Source organism: Ictidomys tridecemlineatus, chromosome 11 (assembly GCF_052094955.1).
Source record: "Ictidomys tridecemlineatus isolate mIctTri1 chromosome 11, mIctTri1.hap1, whole genome shotgun sequence".
Lineage (NCBI taxonomy): Eukaryota > Metazoa > Chordata > Mammalia > Rodentia > Sciuridae > Ictidomys > Ictidomys tridecemlineatus.
The window spans coordinates 14157102-14174865 of record NC_135487.1 but is presented as its reverse complement, the minus strand read 5'-3'; the positions used below and the strand labels follow the sequence as shown (position 1 = coordinate 14174865).

The 17764-nt window shown below is 60.5% G+C and overlaps 1 protein-coding gene across 5 annotated transcripts in view; it reads right to left on the bottom strand.

Moving 5' to 3' along the window:
• Nucleotides 1-999: 999 nt before the first annotated feature.
• Alpl (alkaline phosphatase, biomineralization associated) overlaps nucleotides 1000-17764 on the bottom strand; it is a 52696-nt gene continuing 35931 nt past the window's right edge. For all 5 annotated transcript variants that reach the window (XM_078025527.1, XM_078025525.1, XM_078025524.1 and 2 more), the window contains 11 exons: nucleotides 16589-16756; nucleotides 13010-13129; nucleotides 12660-12775; nucleotides 11382-11556; nucleotides 10590-10765; nucleotides 7745-7888; nucleotides 6040-6109; nucleotides 4714-4848; nucleotides 2978-3169; nucleotides 2630-2749; nucleotides 1000-1984 (listed from right to left, as the gene is read on the bottom strand). In XM_078025527.1, coding sequence (XP_077881653.1) covers nucleotides 1719-1984; nucleotides 2630-2749; nucleotides 2978-3169; nucleotides 4714-4848; nucleotides 6040-6109; nucleotides 7745-7888; nucleotides 10590-10765; nucleotides 11382-11556; nucleotides 12660-12775; nucleotides 13010-13129; nucleotides 16589-16649 — 1575 coding nt within the window. In that variant the 5' untranslated portion in view covers nucleotides 16650-16756 and the 3' untranslated portion in view covers nucleotides 1000-1718. The remainder of the gene's footprint in view (nucleotides 1985-2629; nucleotides 2750-2977; nucleotides 3170-4713; nucleotides 4849-6039; nucleotides 6110-7744; nucleotides 7889-10589; nucleotides 10766-11381; nucleotides 11557-12659; nucleotides 12776-13009; nucleotides 13130-16588; nucleotides 16757-17764) is intronic.

Below are 17764 nucleotides of genomic sequence, written 5' to 3'. Positions count from 1 at the left end.
TTTTTTTTTTTTGGAAATATTTATTTTTTAGTTTTAGGTGGACACAATACCTTTATTTTATTTATTTATTTTTATGTGGTGAAGAGGATCGAACCCAGCGCCTCACACTTGCCAGGCGAGCGCTCTTCCACTGAGCCCCAGCCCCAGCCCCAGCCCCGGTAGTTTCCTTCTTATCCCAGCACAGTTTGGCTCTGCTCCCCTTTTTGCCAGGACTACCAGGAAGCTCAGAGACGAATCTTGGTTTGCATTTCCATCCTGGAGGATGTCGCCCCAGGCCCAGGGCCTCTCATCCTTCTTGGTTCCTAGTTACCCAGCGTGGGCTCTGAGTCATTTGTATTGGCTGGGACCTGGCGGGCAGGAGTGTGGAAGCGTATCATCAACAGAGAAGGGATGTCATTAAGTCCAGGAGCTTTGGAATCTGGCCCATCTGGATCCAAATCCCTGCTCCACCATGTGGGGGACCTTGACAATCACATCGCCTCCCGCGCTCCTGGTGTCCTTACTTATAAATGTGGAGGAATCCATTGGAGCCTCAGAAGCAGCCTTTTCATGTTGTAAGTGACCCTGAGTCCAGCATCGGGGTGGGGAAGGCGCGATGGCCAAGGCCAAGGTCGGAGGAAGCCCCTCGAGGGCTCAGCCCTCAGCTCTCGGTCAGAGCCCGGCAGGCACTCGGCGTCTGTGCGAGGCTGGGGATGGACGCGTTGCCACGGGCCAGGGCTTTGCAGTCCCTGGGTCCCCGCAGCAGGGGTGCCACCTGGCCACGAGAGACCCCTGGCAGTGGGTCTCAGGCAGGCCCTCCTCTGCAAGGACCCTCTCCCACTTCACAGGTAGCAAAACTGAGACCCAGACACACAAAGCCTTTGTCCAGAGTGGCCCAGGCCGGCAGGAAGCCCACGTCCCTGCCCAACCCTCCTGCTCCCGAGTCCAGCTCTTCCCAGAGAAGTGAGCTTATTTCAGCCTCTTTCTCATTGACCACAAAGACGCAGCTCTGTCCTCAGAAATATTTGGAAAGTTTTATTTAAATGTTTTGTGTTCCCTTTTAACCAACACCGAAAGGAGATTTTTTTTTTTTTTTTTTTCCCTTCCAAACAGGAGAGAGGCTTCAGCGAGGAGCTGGTGTGTGTTCATTGCTGGGGAAGGCGGCCCGCCAGGCTGCTCTTCCCAGCACGGCCACCCTGCGAGGACAGCCAGGCTCAGGAGGTGGCTTCCTGGGAGCCCGGCCACCTCGGAGGGAGAGAGTGACCCCCACCCTGAGGCCTGGTCCCCCCCACGAAGGCATGGCTGGGCTCGGGGACCAAGAGCGCGGGGCCCAGGGGCTTCCAGAGGAGGAGGAAGGGAAGGAGAGGGCTGGGGCTGGCGTGTTCCGTGGAGGTGCAGCCTCGTGGGTCTGGAGAAGGATCTCAGTTAGAAAAATAAGACGCTTTGAGAGTCCCTGCAGTCTGTGCTCTGCCTGCCCAAGAAACCGACCCCGAGGGCCAAGGGCAGCGGGAGGGCTTCGAGAGCAGAGGCCAGGAGTCGGGCTGGCCCCGTGGAGGACTCCAGAGGGGAGTGAAGTGGGCAGCAGGCTTTGGTTCCTGGGTCCCCTGTTCTGGCAGCTGCAGAGGCTGCGGGGACCTTGGCCTCCCCGCCCGGGAAGTGTGGGCTGCCGGGCAGTCGGCGGCTTCGGGAGGGGGAAGCTGGCCATCTGCCGTGGGCTTTGGGTGCCGGGCCCTGAGCCCTCAGAACAGGGTGCCCAGGGGGAGCAGCGCCAGCAGGAGCAGCAGGGGCCCCGGAGTGGGGCTGCCCGCCGCGGCGGCCCGGGCACAGTGGTCCAGGTTGGCCCCGATGCAGGCCGCGTACGCCATCACGTGGGGGATGTAGTTCTGCTCGTGGACACCGTGCAGCAGGTGGGCCATGGGGCCCTTGGCAAAGACGGCCACGTCCTCCCCGCCGTGGGTCTCGTGGCGCAGGGGCACAGCCGACTGGGCCTGGTAGTTGTTGTGAGCTGTGGGCCAGGAGAAACGTGGCTGAGGGCCCACTGGGCCCGGGCGCTGGGCAAGCGACCTCTCCCTCCCCATCCAGCCGGCCTGAGTGCCCCGCTAAAGGAAGAGGTGTAGCTCAGTGGCAGAGAACTTGCCTGGCATGCATGAGAGAACTAATTTTTTCTGGGCTATTTGGATTAGCAGGGAAGAGTCAACTAAAGAGAAGTCACCAATGGCTGCATCATCAGCCCCCCAGGGACTATTGGGGTGTCAAGAGCAAATGAATACTCAACGGTATGGAGCTGGATGAGCTAACTGCGAAGCCTTATGGGCTGGAATATTACACAGCCAGTAAAACGACTGTAACACACCAAGTACCTACATACGCCAGGCACCATGCTAAGCTCATCAGACCTATTGACTCCTCCAGGTTAAAGTCCTTGGAAGGCACAACCTTTTTAGGGAGGAAACTGAATCTGAGAAAGGGGACGGTCCATGCCCAAAGTCACAGAGCTACTAAATTGTAAGAGGGGATTCAAATGGAGGTTGTTCTCACTCAAATCTGGGCTATTCCAGGACCACTGACCTTGGCAACAAGCTACACTGTTCTTCCCAGCCTGTCCCGAGGGCTGCCCCGTGCCTGTCCTGCCTTGGCCTTGGGGTCTCACCATAGTCCACCATAGATACGTTCTCCCGCTCGCCGTCCACCACCTTGTAGCCAGGCCCGTTCCCATACAGGATGGCGGTGAAGGGCTTCTTGTCCGTGTCGCTCACCATGGGGGCCAGACCTGCACAGAGACAAGAGTCCACCCACCGTCCATCCATCCATCCCCTCCTCTTCCTGTCCATCTGTCCTTCCTCTCTCCCACTCAATCCCCAGCCACGCAGACCCCACTTCACCATCCACACTGGACCCGCTCCAGCCTCATCCCGCGCCCATCCTCCCTGCCCGGCTACCGCTGGTCCTCGCCTCGGGCTGCTTCCTGCTTCCTGCGCCCCCGTGGAGGGCCCCTTACCAAAGATGGAGTTGCCCCGGGGGGTGTAGCCACCAAAGGTGAAGACGTGGGAATGGTCAGCAGTGACCACGGTCAGCGTGTCTTCCAGAGAGGTCATGGCTCCCGCCCGCCCAATCGCCCGGTCCATCTCCACCGCCTCGTGCAGCGCCTGCTTGGCTTTGCCCTCGTGGTGTCCGTGGTCAATCCTGCCTCCTTGGGACACCAAGGCAGAGGCCTTGAGAGGGGCCAGGGGAGCAGATGGGCCCCCTCAAGCCCCACGACCCTGTCCAGGTCACAGTGGCCTTGGTCACTAGGAAGCACCGTGGGCCGGGCACGTCTCAGGCGGCCCGTGAGCCGTTTGGTCTTTCCAGAGGCCACACAGGGGCCGCAGGACCCGAGGCCCAGGGACGGAGGCTGCAGAGCCCCGTCCAAAGGCAGATGCGCCAGACTGAATCCCTGCCGTCTGTCCACCACCCGTCTGTCCTAGCACTGTCTCTTCAGAGTTGCTGAGGACTTCAGGGAGGCCGGGGAGGGGAGCAGCCCTGAGTCCTGCAGGCGGGCACAGCCACGTCAGGTGCCCTCCACGGCGGGCCTGGGCTGAGATGGGCGCACGGGCCCGTTTACACAGGAGGCCTACAGAGGGGGAGCGGGTGCCCGAGGTGGGGCCTGCGGGGCTGAGGCGGACTCCCACGGCCCTGGTTCTCCATCTCCACCTTGAAACAATCCTGCTACCCAGAAGGCCCAGGTCACTGTCCTCACGCCGTGAGAGGCCCTCCATGCCAGCCCATGGGGGCCTCAGCTCATGCCACCTCCCTCGGTGCGTGCACAGCCCTGGCTCTGAGCTTGGCCTCGCAGCTGAGGGCTGAGTGGCTTTGGGGGGACACCTCCCCATCCTGTCCACCAGCAGATGCTGCCTGGGTGGACACGCCCAGCTGAGGGTCCTGCGCCCGGGCGCCTGGGCGCCAGGCTGCCCTCCCTCCACCAGCCGCGGCCTCGCTGCTCTGGCCGGCGGGCTGCAGGGCGGGCCTTACCTTTATTGTGGCTTTGGGAGCAGCTGGCCCGGCGGCGGGCTGGCCTGGCCCTGCCCACAAAGAGGACAATCCCTGGGGGAGCATGTCCGCCACCACTGGTTCCTGGCCAGCTCCTCAGCACCAGAGGCTGCTCGGGGCCAGGCCCAGACCGCTGGGCTTGTGGGAACCCCGAGGTTTGGCAAGAGAGCAGCCGAGCTGGGGGGGGGGCCCTGGCCCCCGGAAGGTGGAGGAGCCCGTGCTCCGGAAAGATCCGGAATCTTTTATCATTCCCCTCACTTCCCACTGCGGCTGCCTGGGCTAGTGCGTAATCCTAACCATGAGAATAACAGGAATACCGAGGACTTATTCTGCGCTGGGTCCTGTTCCAAGTAGTTCCCATTTCTGAGTCCTGCGGAGGCATGTCACCCCTGGAGGCCACGCAGCCCGTGGGTGGCAGCACCAGGACGAGAGCCCCAATCTGACTCCACAGCCTCTCGCGGAGGCCGAGCAAGGAGTCCCGTGTGGAATGGCAGCCTCTGCGCTGGGGAGGCCTCTCCGAGTCGTCTGCAGGGGGAACTTGAGTGGGGGTTTCCAGCGTCCTCACCCCCAGTCTGCAGCTCCTCAGCCCAAGGGGAATTCCTCTCTTCATCCCCAAACGGGGAAGTTCCCTTTGAGAGCTGGCCCACCCCATCCCCGGGCTCCAGGGCTGATTCTGGAAGTGACCTCTCAGCAGGCTGGGGTACCCACCTTCCACCAGCAGGAAGAAGCCTTTGGGGTTCTTCTTCAGGATCTTGATGGCCACGCCCACCATCTCAGAGAGTGACGGGTCAGTCACATTGTTCCTGTTCAGCTCGTACTGCATGTCCCCAGGCTCGAAGAGACCTGCGGACACAAGGACGAGGTGGATGTCGCACGCCCTGGGGAGGACCACGAGGAGCCCGGGGTGGCTCAGGACACAGGTTCCCACACCCAGCCTGGGGTGCTGGGGGAGGAGCCTTATCTGGGTGGCTCCTGTGGGTCCAGAATTGCGCCCACGGTTCCTACCATCCTCTCAACCTCCGCTAGGATCCGGGATCTCCGGGCCCATCCTACCCAGGAGGAGACGGACGCTCAGAGGCGTCCAGCTTCTTGCTGGGCAGCTGGGAAGTGCCAGATCTGAGATCTCCCCCGTCATCCTGCCCCAGCATGGAGGACCCAGGACACAGTGCTGTGGCCTCAAGGCAAGGGCTCTGGCCGTGGCCTGGCCAGGCCACGTGAACACAGGCGTATTTCCCTGGGAGCTTGGAGGGGCACCGGGGCCGTGCCACCGTGGCACAGCAGGAAGTTTGACGTCATCGTCCCTTTTGTTCCCTGAGCTCAATTTTGTCTCTTGTGACATAGGAGAGTGACCACTCCTTGCCCGTGTAGCCCATCTGGGCGTTTCCAGTTCTGAATGTCCTTCCAGAACACCTTGGCTGCCACGCGGGTGCGCACAGCCCGGCAGCTCCAACAAGGACCGCCCACTCGGGCCACGCGCTGTCCTGGGTGCTTTGGAAGCAGGTGGGAGTTGGCTTCCAAGATGGCACCCAATAATCCCTGTCTCCTGGAGTCCATGCCCTACTGTGGTCCCCTCGCACACTGGCCACTTAGGGCTGCCCCGGGCCCCTTGCCTACTCTCCATTCCCTGCGGAGCGGGGCCAACCATCAGGACGGGCAGAGACAACTTAACTGGCTTCCTCCCTGGCATGTCCCCGGGCTGACTCCAGCTACCTGTCCCCTCCCTCTGCCCACCCCTAGTCCAGGGGCAGTTTAAGCCTTGGCTCCCAGCCAGGGTTTGGCTGTCTGGGTCATACTGCTCTCAGCTGTGTGGCATGCTGCCGGCCACCGCCCTCTCTGAGCTTCAATTTCTCCTTGAGCCCGATGGGGCGGATCCCTTTGCACAGCCAGCAGGCTTCAGGCCTCCTTCCACGAACAGACACCTTTCCTGACCCCTCCCAGGTCCTAGAAACTGATGACAAAGGCCCGAAGAGGGAGCAGGCCAGGGCTTCTCCCGGGGCCCGGGCTCACGCAGCCCCAGCTGCAGGCCCCACTTACCCAAGAGGTAGTCCACGCCGTCGGGGTTGAGGCTCAGGAGCTCCGTGCGGTTCCAGACAAAGTAGGAGTGCTAGGAGGCAGGGACAGGGTCAGCGCGTGCGTCCCCAGCTGGCCTCAGTCTGGGGCATTTCCTTGTTTCTTTCCATCATTTAACATCCCTCCCTGAGCACCCACCCTCCCTACCTCCGGAAATGGCAAGTAAAAAGGCAATTCTAATGGAGAACGCAGAGGGGGAGGGCTCTGGGGCACCAGGAGGGCCGTGAGCCCAGGGCCAGGTCAGGGAGGGCTTCCTGGTAGAGGTGAGGTCCTACCGGAGCCCTGGAGGCCAAGCACAAGTTGTGAGGGGGGTCACGGGGCAAAGAGGAGGCAGGCCCAGGTCCCCAGGGCCATGGGTGCCCACTGAGGGGCAGGAGCTATGTCTGGGGTGGTGTAAGGCAGCCATCCAGGAGGGGAGGCAAAGGAGGTGCAGCCTCCCTGGGGCATGTAGACACAGAGGCAGGCCCAGCTCAGTCTGGGGACAGCACCATTCAGGCCTGGACCTGGGGACCCAGGACTGCCAAGAATCAGCTGTGTGTCCTCAGGACACCCCTTGCCTTCTCTGGGCAGTGGAATTGGGGTCAGTGGTCTTCAAAACCTCAGAGGCTGCTGTGGGGGGAGGCAAGGAGACTGAAGTCGGGCTCCGAGTCCCTGCTACGTGAGGTCCTCACTTCAGTCCCCGGAGGATACTCCCGTTTCACAGACAAGGACCCGAGACACCCGGGACCTGCAGCTCCTAGGTGGTCCCGGTGACGTTGGTGGGACACTCACTCTTCAGGTCTGGTTTTCTAGAATGCCACCCATACGGGACCAGACCGTGACACTCTGGCAGGACTCAGGGCCATGGTATGGCCCCTCCGCATCTCGGGGATCGAGAGGCAGTGCCAAGGCAAGAAGGGCGAAGCTCAGCCCCGTGTTCCAGGTGGGGAAACTGAGGCTGGGAGGGGTGGTGACTCTGGCCAGCCTGAGCCGAGGAGAAAAGGGCCAGAAGCCACTCAGTCCCCCGACGCCCCAGGCACGGGGGCCATGGCTGGGCCCTGTCCCCACCTAGTTCTTGGCCTAGCTTCATCCCATGCCTCCCCAGGGGCCAGTCCTGGAACCCTGAGAAACCCAACCCCAGAGTGACATCAAAGCGGCTGCCAGGCTGCTCCCCACTGTCTTCAGCCTGACCGCAGTCATTTCCAGACCCCAGCTGCCCCAAGCAGGCGCACCGTGCAGACTTAAAGGGCCAGAGCCTCTTCCAGAGCCAGAGCCTCGGACACTCTCCAAGCCCCGCCCATTCCCTCCCCTGGTCAAAGGTCCCTGGTTCACACACTCCTGTGCCCTCCTGCCATCTGTCCAGGGCTACTGCTTCCACCCCTGTCTTCCACTTGCTAGGGACTTCCGGGCCCTTCCCTGGTGGCCTGTCCCCTCTAGGTGCCTGCAGGTCCCAGGCTTCCCGCCATCTGAGCATACGACATTCCCTGTGTCTGATTCATCCTTGCGCCTCGGGCTTCGGTGCCCTCCTCTGCAGGAAGACACCAGTTGATCACCTACTATGTGCCAGTCACAGGACTGCTGGTCCCTAAGAACCCGTGGAGGGACAGGTGGTGATCCCTATTCACAGAGAACACGGAGGCACCGAATGGGTCCCCAGCCCAGGGTCCCCCAGCCGCCTGCTCGGGGCTACCTTCTCTTTTGGCTTGAAGCTCTTCCAGATGTCCACGAGGTTCAGGCCGTCCAGCCGCGTGCCCCCAGCCTTCTCGTCCATCCTGTACTCCACGTCGGTTTTATTCTTAGGGAACATGTACTTCCGGCCACCTCCCATGATCACCTAAAGGGGACAGGAGCCATCAGCATGCCGGGGTTCCATGATGTCCACAAGCCCCACGGCCCTGGGCTAGACAGCGGGATTCCTGGGGTCCCTGGGGAGGTGGGAGACTTTCCCAAGTCCCCGAGTCCCGGGTCCAGCCCTCTCTGAGCCTCCACATTTTCAGCCTGGGAAATGAAATCGCTGCTTTGGGGCTTCTGGGTGAGACTGGAGCTTCCGATGACTTCATTGCGAGCCTGACACGCCAGCCTCCACCCACGGAAGAAAAGCCCTGCGTGCCAGGCACTGAGCCCCGAAGGCGCCCGTCATTTTCCCATGAAGAAACTGGCACAGAAATGTGATTTCTTAAGGCCACGCAGCCTAGTGGGAGGGCCAGGATTTGAACCCAGGGCTTCTCCGCCTCCAGCATCCCTGCCCTGCCAGGTCTGCTGAGCCCAGGACGGGCCTCCAGGGGCCTCCTCTCCCACCGTGAGAAGCGGCATGTGCTCAGGGAGCGGCCCCAGCCAGGGAGGTCTCTGGGGCAGCCCAGCTGGGAGCAGCCCCTGCGGCCTGGGCCAGCAGTGGGGACGGCCACATGGCTGTGTAGTCACCACTGGGCTAATTTTACCCGCCGCGGCTGGCGTGAGCAGGCAGACGGACGCGGGACTGTTTGTTTTCCTTGGGAGTCCATGTTTGAAGTCCTGACTATTTTTAAGACAAGGGCCAAGAGCATAACAGCCGCCGCCCGCAGTGACCACCACACCGGTGTCCTCCTGTCACCGTGGGTGCCAGCCCAGGCCACTGCCCCAGGCCTGGCACCTCATGGGCCCTTTTTCTACCTTCACTCCATTTCCCACCTCGGGCTTGGTGGGGTGGAAAGGGAGTGTCCCAGCCAGCGGTAGACCTGGGGACGGTGCCCCAGGACAGCAGGGGTCACGGGACCTGGGCAAGGTTTGGGTTTTGCAGTTGTACTCGGGTTTGAATCCAGACTCGCTGGCTTGTTGATCAAGGGCCTGTCGTTTCCCTATCTATACATTGGGAACAACGCCCACTCGACTATCCCAGGAGGAAGTGCAGGGGTCCTCTACGGCCCCCCGACACCCACGGGGAAGCTTCCCAAGGAGGGTGTCCCCACCAAGTGACAATGAAAGCTATCTCCAGAAGGACTAGGTCCTTTGCAGTAGAGTGAAGCTCTGGGGCGGGACGGCTGTGAGGGTAGAAGGAGAAGGGGACCCCAGGTCACGGGTCCCTTGCCCTCCCTCCCACCGTTCCCACAGGAATTGACCCTTGGCATTTTCAGAGTGGGAAGTGGAGACCCCAGCCTTCTTGCTGGAGCCTCATGGTTTCCAATCCCAGCAGAGACTTCACACGGGCTCATTAAACTCCCAAATAACAGGCTTGCTGTTTGGCTTTGGGGTTTGGGTTTGTGTCTTTCTTTCTTTCTTTCTTTTAAGCAAGATATTTATTTTCAGGGCGGACACCAGGAGTTTTGTTTCATGGATAGCCTGGGGGCTGGGGATTCCCGGAGTGGCTGTGGGGAAGGGGCCCATGGGGCTGGGAGAGGAGAGCGAGACCAGGAAGGGGGTGTCACACAGCCCCCTCCTCACTCACTCCCTGGCCCATGTCCCATGGTCCCCGTGGACACCCCCACCCTCGCCCCCCACCCCAAACATCTTCCCTCTACTCAGGCTGACCTTAAGCTCCCGCGCCCCACGCGGGCTGCTCCTGCCAACCCTCCCCCGGGAGCAGCTGGTAGCCACCCTGTGCTACTACAACACAGTTCTCACACTCGGCCTCCTGGCCGCCTCCAGAGGCCCTGGGAGCCGGCAGGTGGGGCTCGCTGTTCTTAGCGCACAGGTGGGGAGACCAAGGCTCACAGAGGGGAGGGCCGTCGGTGGAGGCCGCGAGGGTCTGCAGGACCATTGTCCTGCAAGGGGGCTTCCCCCGCCGCTCAGGAAAGGGAAGATGTTTGTAGAGGGCAAGGTGGCACCTGGAAATTAGGGGATGCTGCATGGAGGACAGAGGGCAGGCCAGTGTGGCAGCAGGGAGAAGCAGGTGAGGGGGCCTGGGGCTTCCTCCGAGCCTCCCCGCATCCCCCCATTCCAGGCTCAGGGGATCCAAGTCTCCCTGATGTGCCCCTAAGGTCCCCTGCAGCAGGTAAGAGGCACTGGAACAAAACAGAAATCCTCACTCAAGAGCAGGTGTGCAGCGCGGCCTGCGCACGCCACACACCCAAGTGCACGCTTTGGAGCAAGGACATGTGCTGTCACTTGAGAGCCTCCTGAGAACCCGCAGGACCGGGCCAGTCGGAATGCCCTGGGGATAAGCTCACTCGGGTCTTGCAACCTGCAACGGGCTCCCGGGGTAGGTCCGGTTCAGGAGGAGGATGAAAAGGGAGACTCAAAGAAGTTAAGGGGCAAAAGAACAGGTCCTCCCCTCAGAGGGTCACTGTGTCACCCTCAACTCCCAGAGCTGGTGAGGGGGCAGTGCGGCCCCAGGTTCTAGTTCACAAATGATCCGGGGGACCTGGTTCTCAGGCTGTGGTGGCGGCCACTTGAAGGTTCACCCAGCAGCCCCGCAGAGAAATCCTACAGTGCCTGCCGGCCCCGACCGCAAATCCCCTACTGGGCTGGGAGCCCTCCCAGGTGTGTGGGGAGCTGGGCCAGGCGGCTTTCCCGGGCCAGCCCGGGGCTGCCCTGCCCTGCCCGGGCCCATCCCCACTCACGTCGATGTCCTTGATGTTGTGCATGAGCTGGTAGGCGATGTCCTTGCAGCCCTGGTCCAGGGCCTCCCGGGGCATCTCGTTGTCCGAGTACCAGTCCCTGTCGGCTGAGTGGGCGTAGGCGGCGCTGGGGGTGGCGTGGTTCACCCGTGTGGTGGTCACAATGCCCGCGGATTTCCCTGAGGTTCAGAGGAGAAGTTGGCCCCCTGCGGGTGGGGACATCAGCTGCCCTCTCCCTCCATCTGCTCGCTGAACACTGGCCTCTGACTGCCTGGGCCTGGGTTTCCCTGTCTGTATGAGGCAGAGGGCAACTGCCCAAAGAGGGTGGTGGGGTCCCCCTCCATCCACAACCCCAGGAACCTCCTGCAGGAAGCCCTGGGCCCTCAGGTGGATCCATCATTTGGGTCTTTTGGCTTTGTCCCTTGACTCCAAAGTCCCTGGGGCTAGGGCTTCAATTCCCAGGGGGAAGGGGAAGGAGTGGACCCCATGGATCCCCTCAGGGGTGGCCTGGGCTCCCAGCTTCCCTCCTCATTCAAATCTACGAGGGGCTACGTTTTCAGTCCAATTTTACAGTCGAATGCACAGACCCAGGGACTCGAGCTGGGGCCACATCTAAGCAGCCAGGACCATGGGCCTTCCCTGTCCTGGAAGGGGCTTCGTGACCCTCTGGCGGACGCTGGAGCCCTGGAGAGCTTTTCTCTACCTTCTCAGGTCAGAATGGCTGAGGCCCAGACAGCCACGGAGCCCGGCCATTTCCTATAGCTGCCCGCCCCCGGCTCCTGCCCTAAGGCTCACCAGCCTCCTTGGCCCAGCGCAGGATGGAGGTGACCTCGTTCCCCCGAGTGGTGTTGCAGCGGGTGCGCTCGGTGGCCGCGCTCACCCCCACGGTGCCCTCGTTGGCCTTCACTCCACACAGGTAGGCGGTGGCAGTGCCAGCACTGTCGGGGACTTGGGCATTGGTGTTGTACGTCTGCAGACAGGGGGCAGCGTTGGGGGTGGCCGGCCTTGGCCCTCCTTCTGCCACCCACCTCCACTCACGCCATGGGGACCAGGCGTGGAGGATGCCAGAGGCCCTTTGCAGGCTTGGCTGGGCCCCGCTACCCAGAGGCCCCTGCAGAGCCCCAGGGTCATCTAACTGAGCTGCCTGCTGCCTGCTGCCTGGGCCCTGGCAGTGACGGGCAGCAGCCAAAGCCTCCAAGCTCTGGGGAGATGTTGGGCAGAGGCATAGGGGTCAGGCTGGGTCAGAAGAAGCCTCGCCCTGGGTCTCTGGGGCTGTAGCATCCAGCAAGGAGCCTGGGAACAGAGTCCCGGAGAAGGGAGTGGAACGGGGTCCCTGATGAGTGGGGGCCTGGGGAGGCGGGGGAAGGGAAGGGGTCGGGAGACCAGCGCTGACCTCTCTGCCACGCTCCTGCCAGGTGCCTCCCACCCCATCCCGACCTCCAACAGAGACCCGGATCTACCTGCCTATCTCCCTTCTCCACCAGCCCGGGAGCTCCCCCAGCACAGAAAAGACCCCAATCCCACTCTTCCCCTCGAGGAGGCCTGATGGACTGTCTGGGATGATTATTCTGCCCCCTCCCGTCACAGCTGCTTTAGCGCTCCCAACACCGGACGGTTTACTCCAGTGACCTCATGAGATCCCCGATGGCCCAGGAGGGAGTGACCCAGGGCCACTCTGTATAGGACACACCAAAAACACAGGCCAGTGCGCTGTTGGGACGGTGGCGACTGTCGGGATTGGGGGGCTGCAGGGGCCTCGGGGACCTCTGGCTGCTGCCACACCCAGTTACTCCACCTGGGAGCTGGGTGTACAGACCCTGAAGCTCAGGGATGTTCAAGCTGCTCCGTGGGCACTTTTTTCCCATGTTATGTCACACTTCAGTACAAAGATTTTTTTTTTTTTTTTTTTTTTTTAGAATCTATGAGTTAAAAGGCTCAAAATCAGACTTGGGAAGTGGCTGCACAGTGGGGGACCCACAGTGACACCGAGGATGCCATCGTCCTGCTCTTCCCTCCAAGCAGCGCAAGTGAGAGGTGGGAGGCTCGGGCCAGGGCCCCAGGGCTGGGGCTCACCTTGGAGAGGGCCACGAAGGGGAACTTGTCCATCTCGAGGCGGGTCTCCTCTCCAGGTTCGTGGTGGAGCTGACCCTTGAGGATGCGGGCGGCCGTGACCGTGGAGACACCCATCCCTGTTGGGGGGGGGAGGCTCAGTTTCTCGGGCTCCCAGCCTCCCCAGGCAGTGGGCACCAGAGCAGGAAATGTCACAGGTCTGCCCCTCTCCTCCTCCCCTCCCCAGACCTCTCGGGGGCTGCTGGGCAGAGCAGACTTCTTAGGTGCCCAGCCTGACGCCCTCTGCCAGCCCCCTCCCCCAGAGCCCAGCCTCTTCGGCACCAGCCCCTCCCCTGCCTGGGTCCCGGGCTCACCGTCTCCCAGGAACATGATCACATTCTTGGCCACATTCGTATTGAGCTTCTGAAGCTCCAGGGCATTTTTCAGCGTCAGCTGGGCTTGTGTCCGCCAGTAATTGGGGTCTTTCTCTTTCTCTGCGCGGAGAGAGGCAGTTATCTGGTGGAGGTTGGGGGACAGCCTCCCATCCCCGGATTTACAGACACCCCAGCACCTCACTGGTGGGGGCCGGAAAGTCAGAGCTCGGGAGGGCCCGGTGCTCGCCCACCTCAGACCACAGTGTGGTTTATAAACAGGCGCGAGCGAGAGCGATTACAAGGTAACACTTAACTGATTCAACAGAACAAACTGTTTCCAACCGCACGAGTCCCCAGATGTGTCCAGCCATCGATTATAGACCCTGCTGGGCTTAGTCCTTACGGCAGGTTCAGCAGGAAACCCACCAGGTGACAGCACTGGACACAAGATGGGCCTTTTGTCAAACGCCTCAAATTTAAAGAGATCACGCCATCAGTCCTGGTAGGACAGGTCAGCCAGGAGGGCAGGCTCCGATCGCCCGTCCCCCGCTCGTCACCAATAACTCCCATTTTGACAGTGCTTTAGGGTTTGGGGATAAACGAGGAATGTCTGTCTGTCTGTCTCTCTCATTTAGGAATCAACCCACAGCCTCAGCACCTGAGGGACCTCAGTCTAAACCTTAGCTGTGCCAAGTACCAGCCGCGTGACTGGGCAAGTGACCGCCCTGAGCCATGCAGAGGCCTCGGGTCCCCTCCCTGGGGGTGCAGAACTTCCCACTGAACGCAGCGTTTCCTTCTACTTGGGGCCCGTCCAAGCTGCCTGTGGGGACCTAGAAGCCTGGAGGCAGAGTCCCCCAGGGATTCTCTCTCAGTGGCGGCCCCCTGAAGCGGGGGAAGGGCTGAGGTCTGAGAGGTGGAGGGTCTGGACCAAGGCTGGGGACATGAGGCTCCTCCCTGGCCTCTCGGGAGGGTCCTCTCCCTCGTGTGTGTGCCTGGTTTCTGGGAGGCCGGCCAAGGGTTTCACACGCAGCCGCATCTGCGTGGAATCTGGAGACTCCCAGCAGAGAGGGGCAGTTATTGGTGGAGGCTGGGAGCAGCTTCCTGTGCTCCACAGCAGGAGAAGCCTACAGGAGCGCACCAGGGGAGACGGGGTCACTCACGCACGGACGGACGGGCGAGGAGGTGCGGGGCTCGGCTCCAGCCCTGGGCCCAGCATGCCCACGTCCACCAGGAGTGGCCCCGCGCGGCCCCGGAGCCCAGTCCCTCTGCCTGCCGCCTGCACCGGGGAGCCCAGCTCCATCTCCTTTCTGGAAATGTCTGCCAAGTCCCCAGTCTCAGACCAGACAGGCCAAGTCCCCCGCTGGGAATCTGGAGGCCGTGGCCTTCCCATCCCGCTGTGTGCTGGCAAGTGCTGTCCCCTGAAGTTTCTCTCTCAGGAAACGGGGGCTGATGGGGCCCACAGGCAGTTGGGGGATTACTGAGGGAGAAACCTGGCTGCCACGTGACCTGGCTCCAATCTCCCCCCTGCCTTCCTCCGCACATCACGGTCACAGAGCCTCTTTGGCCCCTTGGGTGGCACTGAGAAGGTGAAGAACTTGTCCCCATCCTGACCACCTGTCCCCGGCAGCCTGGCTGAGGCCAGCCTGCCCTGCACCCGTGGCCTTCTCAGCACGGGCTCTGCCACCAGCCTGCCGGGTCCCCGCTGTGCTTGCTCCTGCACTGAGAGCAGCCCCGGGGCCTGTTCCCTGAAAGGGTGCAATGAGTGTCCAACTGTCTTCATCGTCAGGGATCTGGCTTAAGCCATGATGGCTCGAGACACCCGAATCCCAGAAGGCCACTGTTTCTAGACTATCAAACGCCACTTGCAAAAGCCTAAGGAGGAGGCTGCATCAGTGGAGTCCTTCTCAGTGTGTAGAATGTGGTTCTGTGATGTGGGCGTCCCCCAGAAGCTCACGAGGGAGCCAACGCAGGAGAGTTTCCAGGTGATCAGTTTAGAGCTGAACGGATCAGCGCATCCATCCCGACGGGCACGACCTCGGATCCCTGAGCCCCAAGATAAACTTTTCCTCTAAAATCGTTCTTGTCGGGTCTTTTGGTCATGGCAGCGAGAAAGTGGACTGAAGCAGGCTCCATGCACAGGAAACTCAAAACAGCAAGAGACTACGGCGGCCGGAGGAAGCCTGCTCCTGTGGCTCCTGGAGGGGGCTCCGGGGGAGGGGCCCAGAGAGTCCCACTGATGTCCTGTCCTGTGCCTGCGAATGACCTTCCAACCTGGTCTCCGGGTGTGAGTACAGGTAAAGGTTCATCACAGCGTACACTAAAGGTCTCTGCCCTCCCCGCGAGTCATACCTGGGGAAGGGACCGCAGTGCTGCTGCCCACCCGGAAGGTCAAGAGCGGAATGGGGGAGGGGGGGCTGCTACTCGCTGAAGACTTTTCCATTTGCTGTTTTTCATCCACCCAGGGGGACTGTGGGTGCTGAGAAAGCCAGGACTTCCATCAGCGCGACCTTGGGTCCCCAGGGGTCCACATAGGAAGGTCAGATGGCGTGCTGGCCTGGGAATCCCGCCGTGCTTGGGGTCTATCCTGGGCCCTGCCACTGACTGCGGGGTCTGTGCCCTCTCTGCACCCTTGTCTATCATTTTCCTATGAGACCGAAGTTCACCTAGTGTCCACTCCCCGCTGGGCAGCGACTGTCCCACGTCATTCCCGCAGCTGTCCCAGGGAGGGGGAAACATGATCTCTGCTGTACAGATGGGGAAACTGAGGCTCGGGGGGCCAAGTGGGGACTTCAGCCGCATGAAGGACAGCTGGAGAGGCCCGTCCCTCTGACCCCAACTACAGAAACGCTGAGAAAGGTAAACAGCTCCGGCTTCAGGAAGGAAGGAGAGAGGGGCGGGAAAGCCCCACGAGGCAGAATTTAGGAGGAAGTTCAAGACCAGGGAGGTAAGCAGCTGCCGCAGAGGAACCCCGGGATGCGGCTCAGATACGGGTCTGACGGAAGCTGATGTAATTAATAATAGACACATTTGGCCTCGAAACTGGAAGGGAAAGAGCCAGCCACGAGGGAAGGGAAACGCCGCTCCAGATCCGCCGCGCGTCTAAATGGGGATTCGAATTTAGAAGTGAAAGATCTGCAAACGGAGAGGTTGACATGGGAACTTGTCAGGCCCTGAAAGGATCAAGGTCAAGACCACAGGGTAGGGACCCGTCCAATGCACCTCCAACAGGAAGATAAGACCAAACAAAAATTCCCATCCAAGATGAGTTCCCAAGCAAGGACTCAAACCACGAGGAAATGTGAGCAAAGCCAAGACCCGGAGGAGTCGACAGGATTCATTATGTTCCAGACAAAGGGGAGGAGAGGACCCCAGTCAAAGCACAGGCTAGCACAAAGGGAGGAAGAGGGGCCTGGCCACCGAAGCATGTGCAGGGGCAGAGCTGAGATTCGGGCTCTGCACACTTGTTTTCAGTTCTCAAAGACCCTGGGTGGTTCCGTGACTTCGCCTGCCCTCACCCTACCCCCCACCTGCACCAGGCCTTCCCCGTCCTCCACCCGTGCCCCCCCCCCTCCGTCCTACCTGGCACTAGGGAGTTGGTAAGGCAGGTGCCGATGGCCAGTACTAGGAATGGTGAAATCATGGCGCACCCCAAGAGCTTGCTTCCTCTCTGGAGCCCAGAGATGTGGAGGACGTGGGTGGGTGTGGAGGAGGACGAGAAGTGATCAACCGTTAGCTGATGTTCCGAGCCTAGAAATCAGAAGAAGAAGAAAAAAAGAATAGAAGTGTCGGGCACCGCTCTGCAGTTCAATTCTCCATTCAGGTGTTCGTAACCTGATTCATTCCACCGGTGTGTGCTGAGCACCTACTACAGGCCCCGCATGGGGTTGGCCATTGGGAGCCAAAGCCAGGTGGGCTCCCTCTCTCTCTCTGGAAATGAAATCACAAAAACAGTTGCATAAGGATAAATAGGTTCTGGGCTGCAAAGTCGGTCCACCCCACTTCCCAGGAGACTCCCACTTTGAATCCACCCTGGCGGGGATGCAGTCTCTCTGTGTAGTGCTCCTCAGCTGTGGCCTGCCCCGGGGCCTCCTGAGGGCTTGGTAAGCATCCCCGGGCTCCAGCCCAGACTCTCTGACTGGAGTTCCCAGTTCCCAGGCGATTCAGATGCTGCCGTTTCCTAGACCACACCCGGAGAGGCCTGTTCTGAAACACCTTTTGATGTTCTTGAGACTTTTGATTGGCCTTTCCAATAGGGACCTTTGCTTCCACGGGACCTGTTTTCTACAATCTCTTCTAGAGCAGGTCATTTTTGATAAGAGACATAGAAGCGGTTAGGAGGAATTAAGGGAGTAGGCTGCCGGTCAGGGTAGCTATTCTGGGTGGCCACATCATATAGATAACTTAGGTTATTTTTCATTGTCTTTTCTATATTTCTTACATTTTCTTCTGTGTTGGAATGTGGCATTTGTTTGTCTATTCATTCATTCATTCATTCTTTGGTGCTAGAGGTTGAATCCAAGGCTTCATGCATGGTAGGCAAGCCACAAGTGACATCCCCAGCCCAGTTTCATAATATTTTGAACAGTATTATTAATTAAAAAAAAAAAAAAAAAGACGGGAGGAAACACACGGACCGTTGCGGTTTTTCTCTGGGTGGTGGGACTACGAATGATTATTTCCTCTTTAATTTTTTTTTTCCAAGCTGCCTGAAATGAGCATGTATTAATGGCTTAAGAATGTTTTCAAACCGTGGTC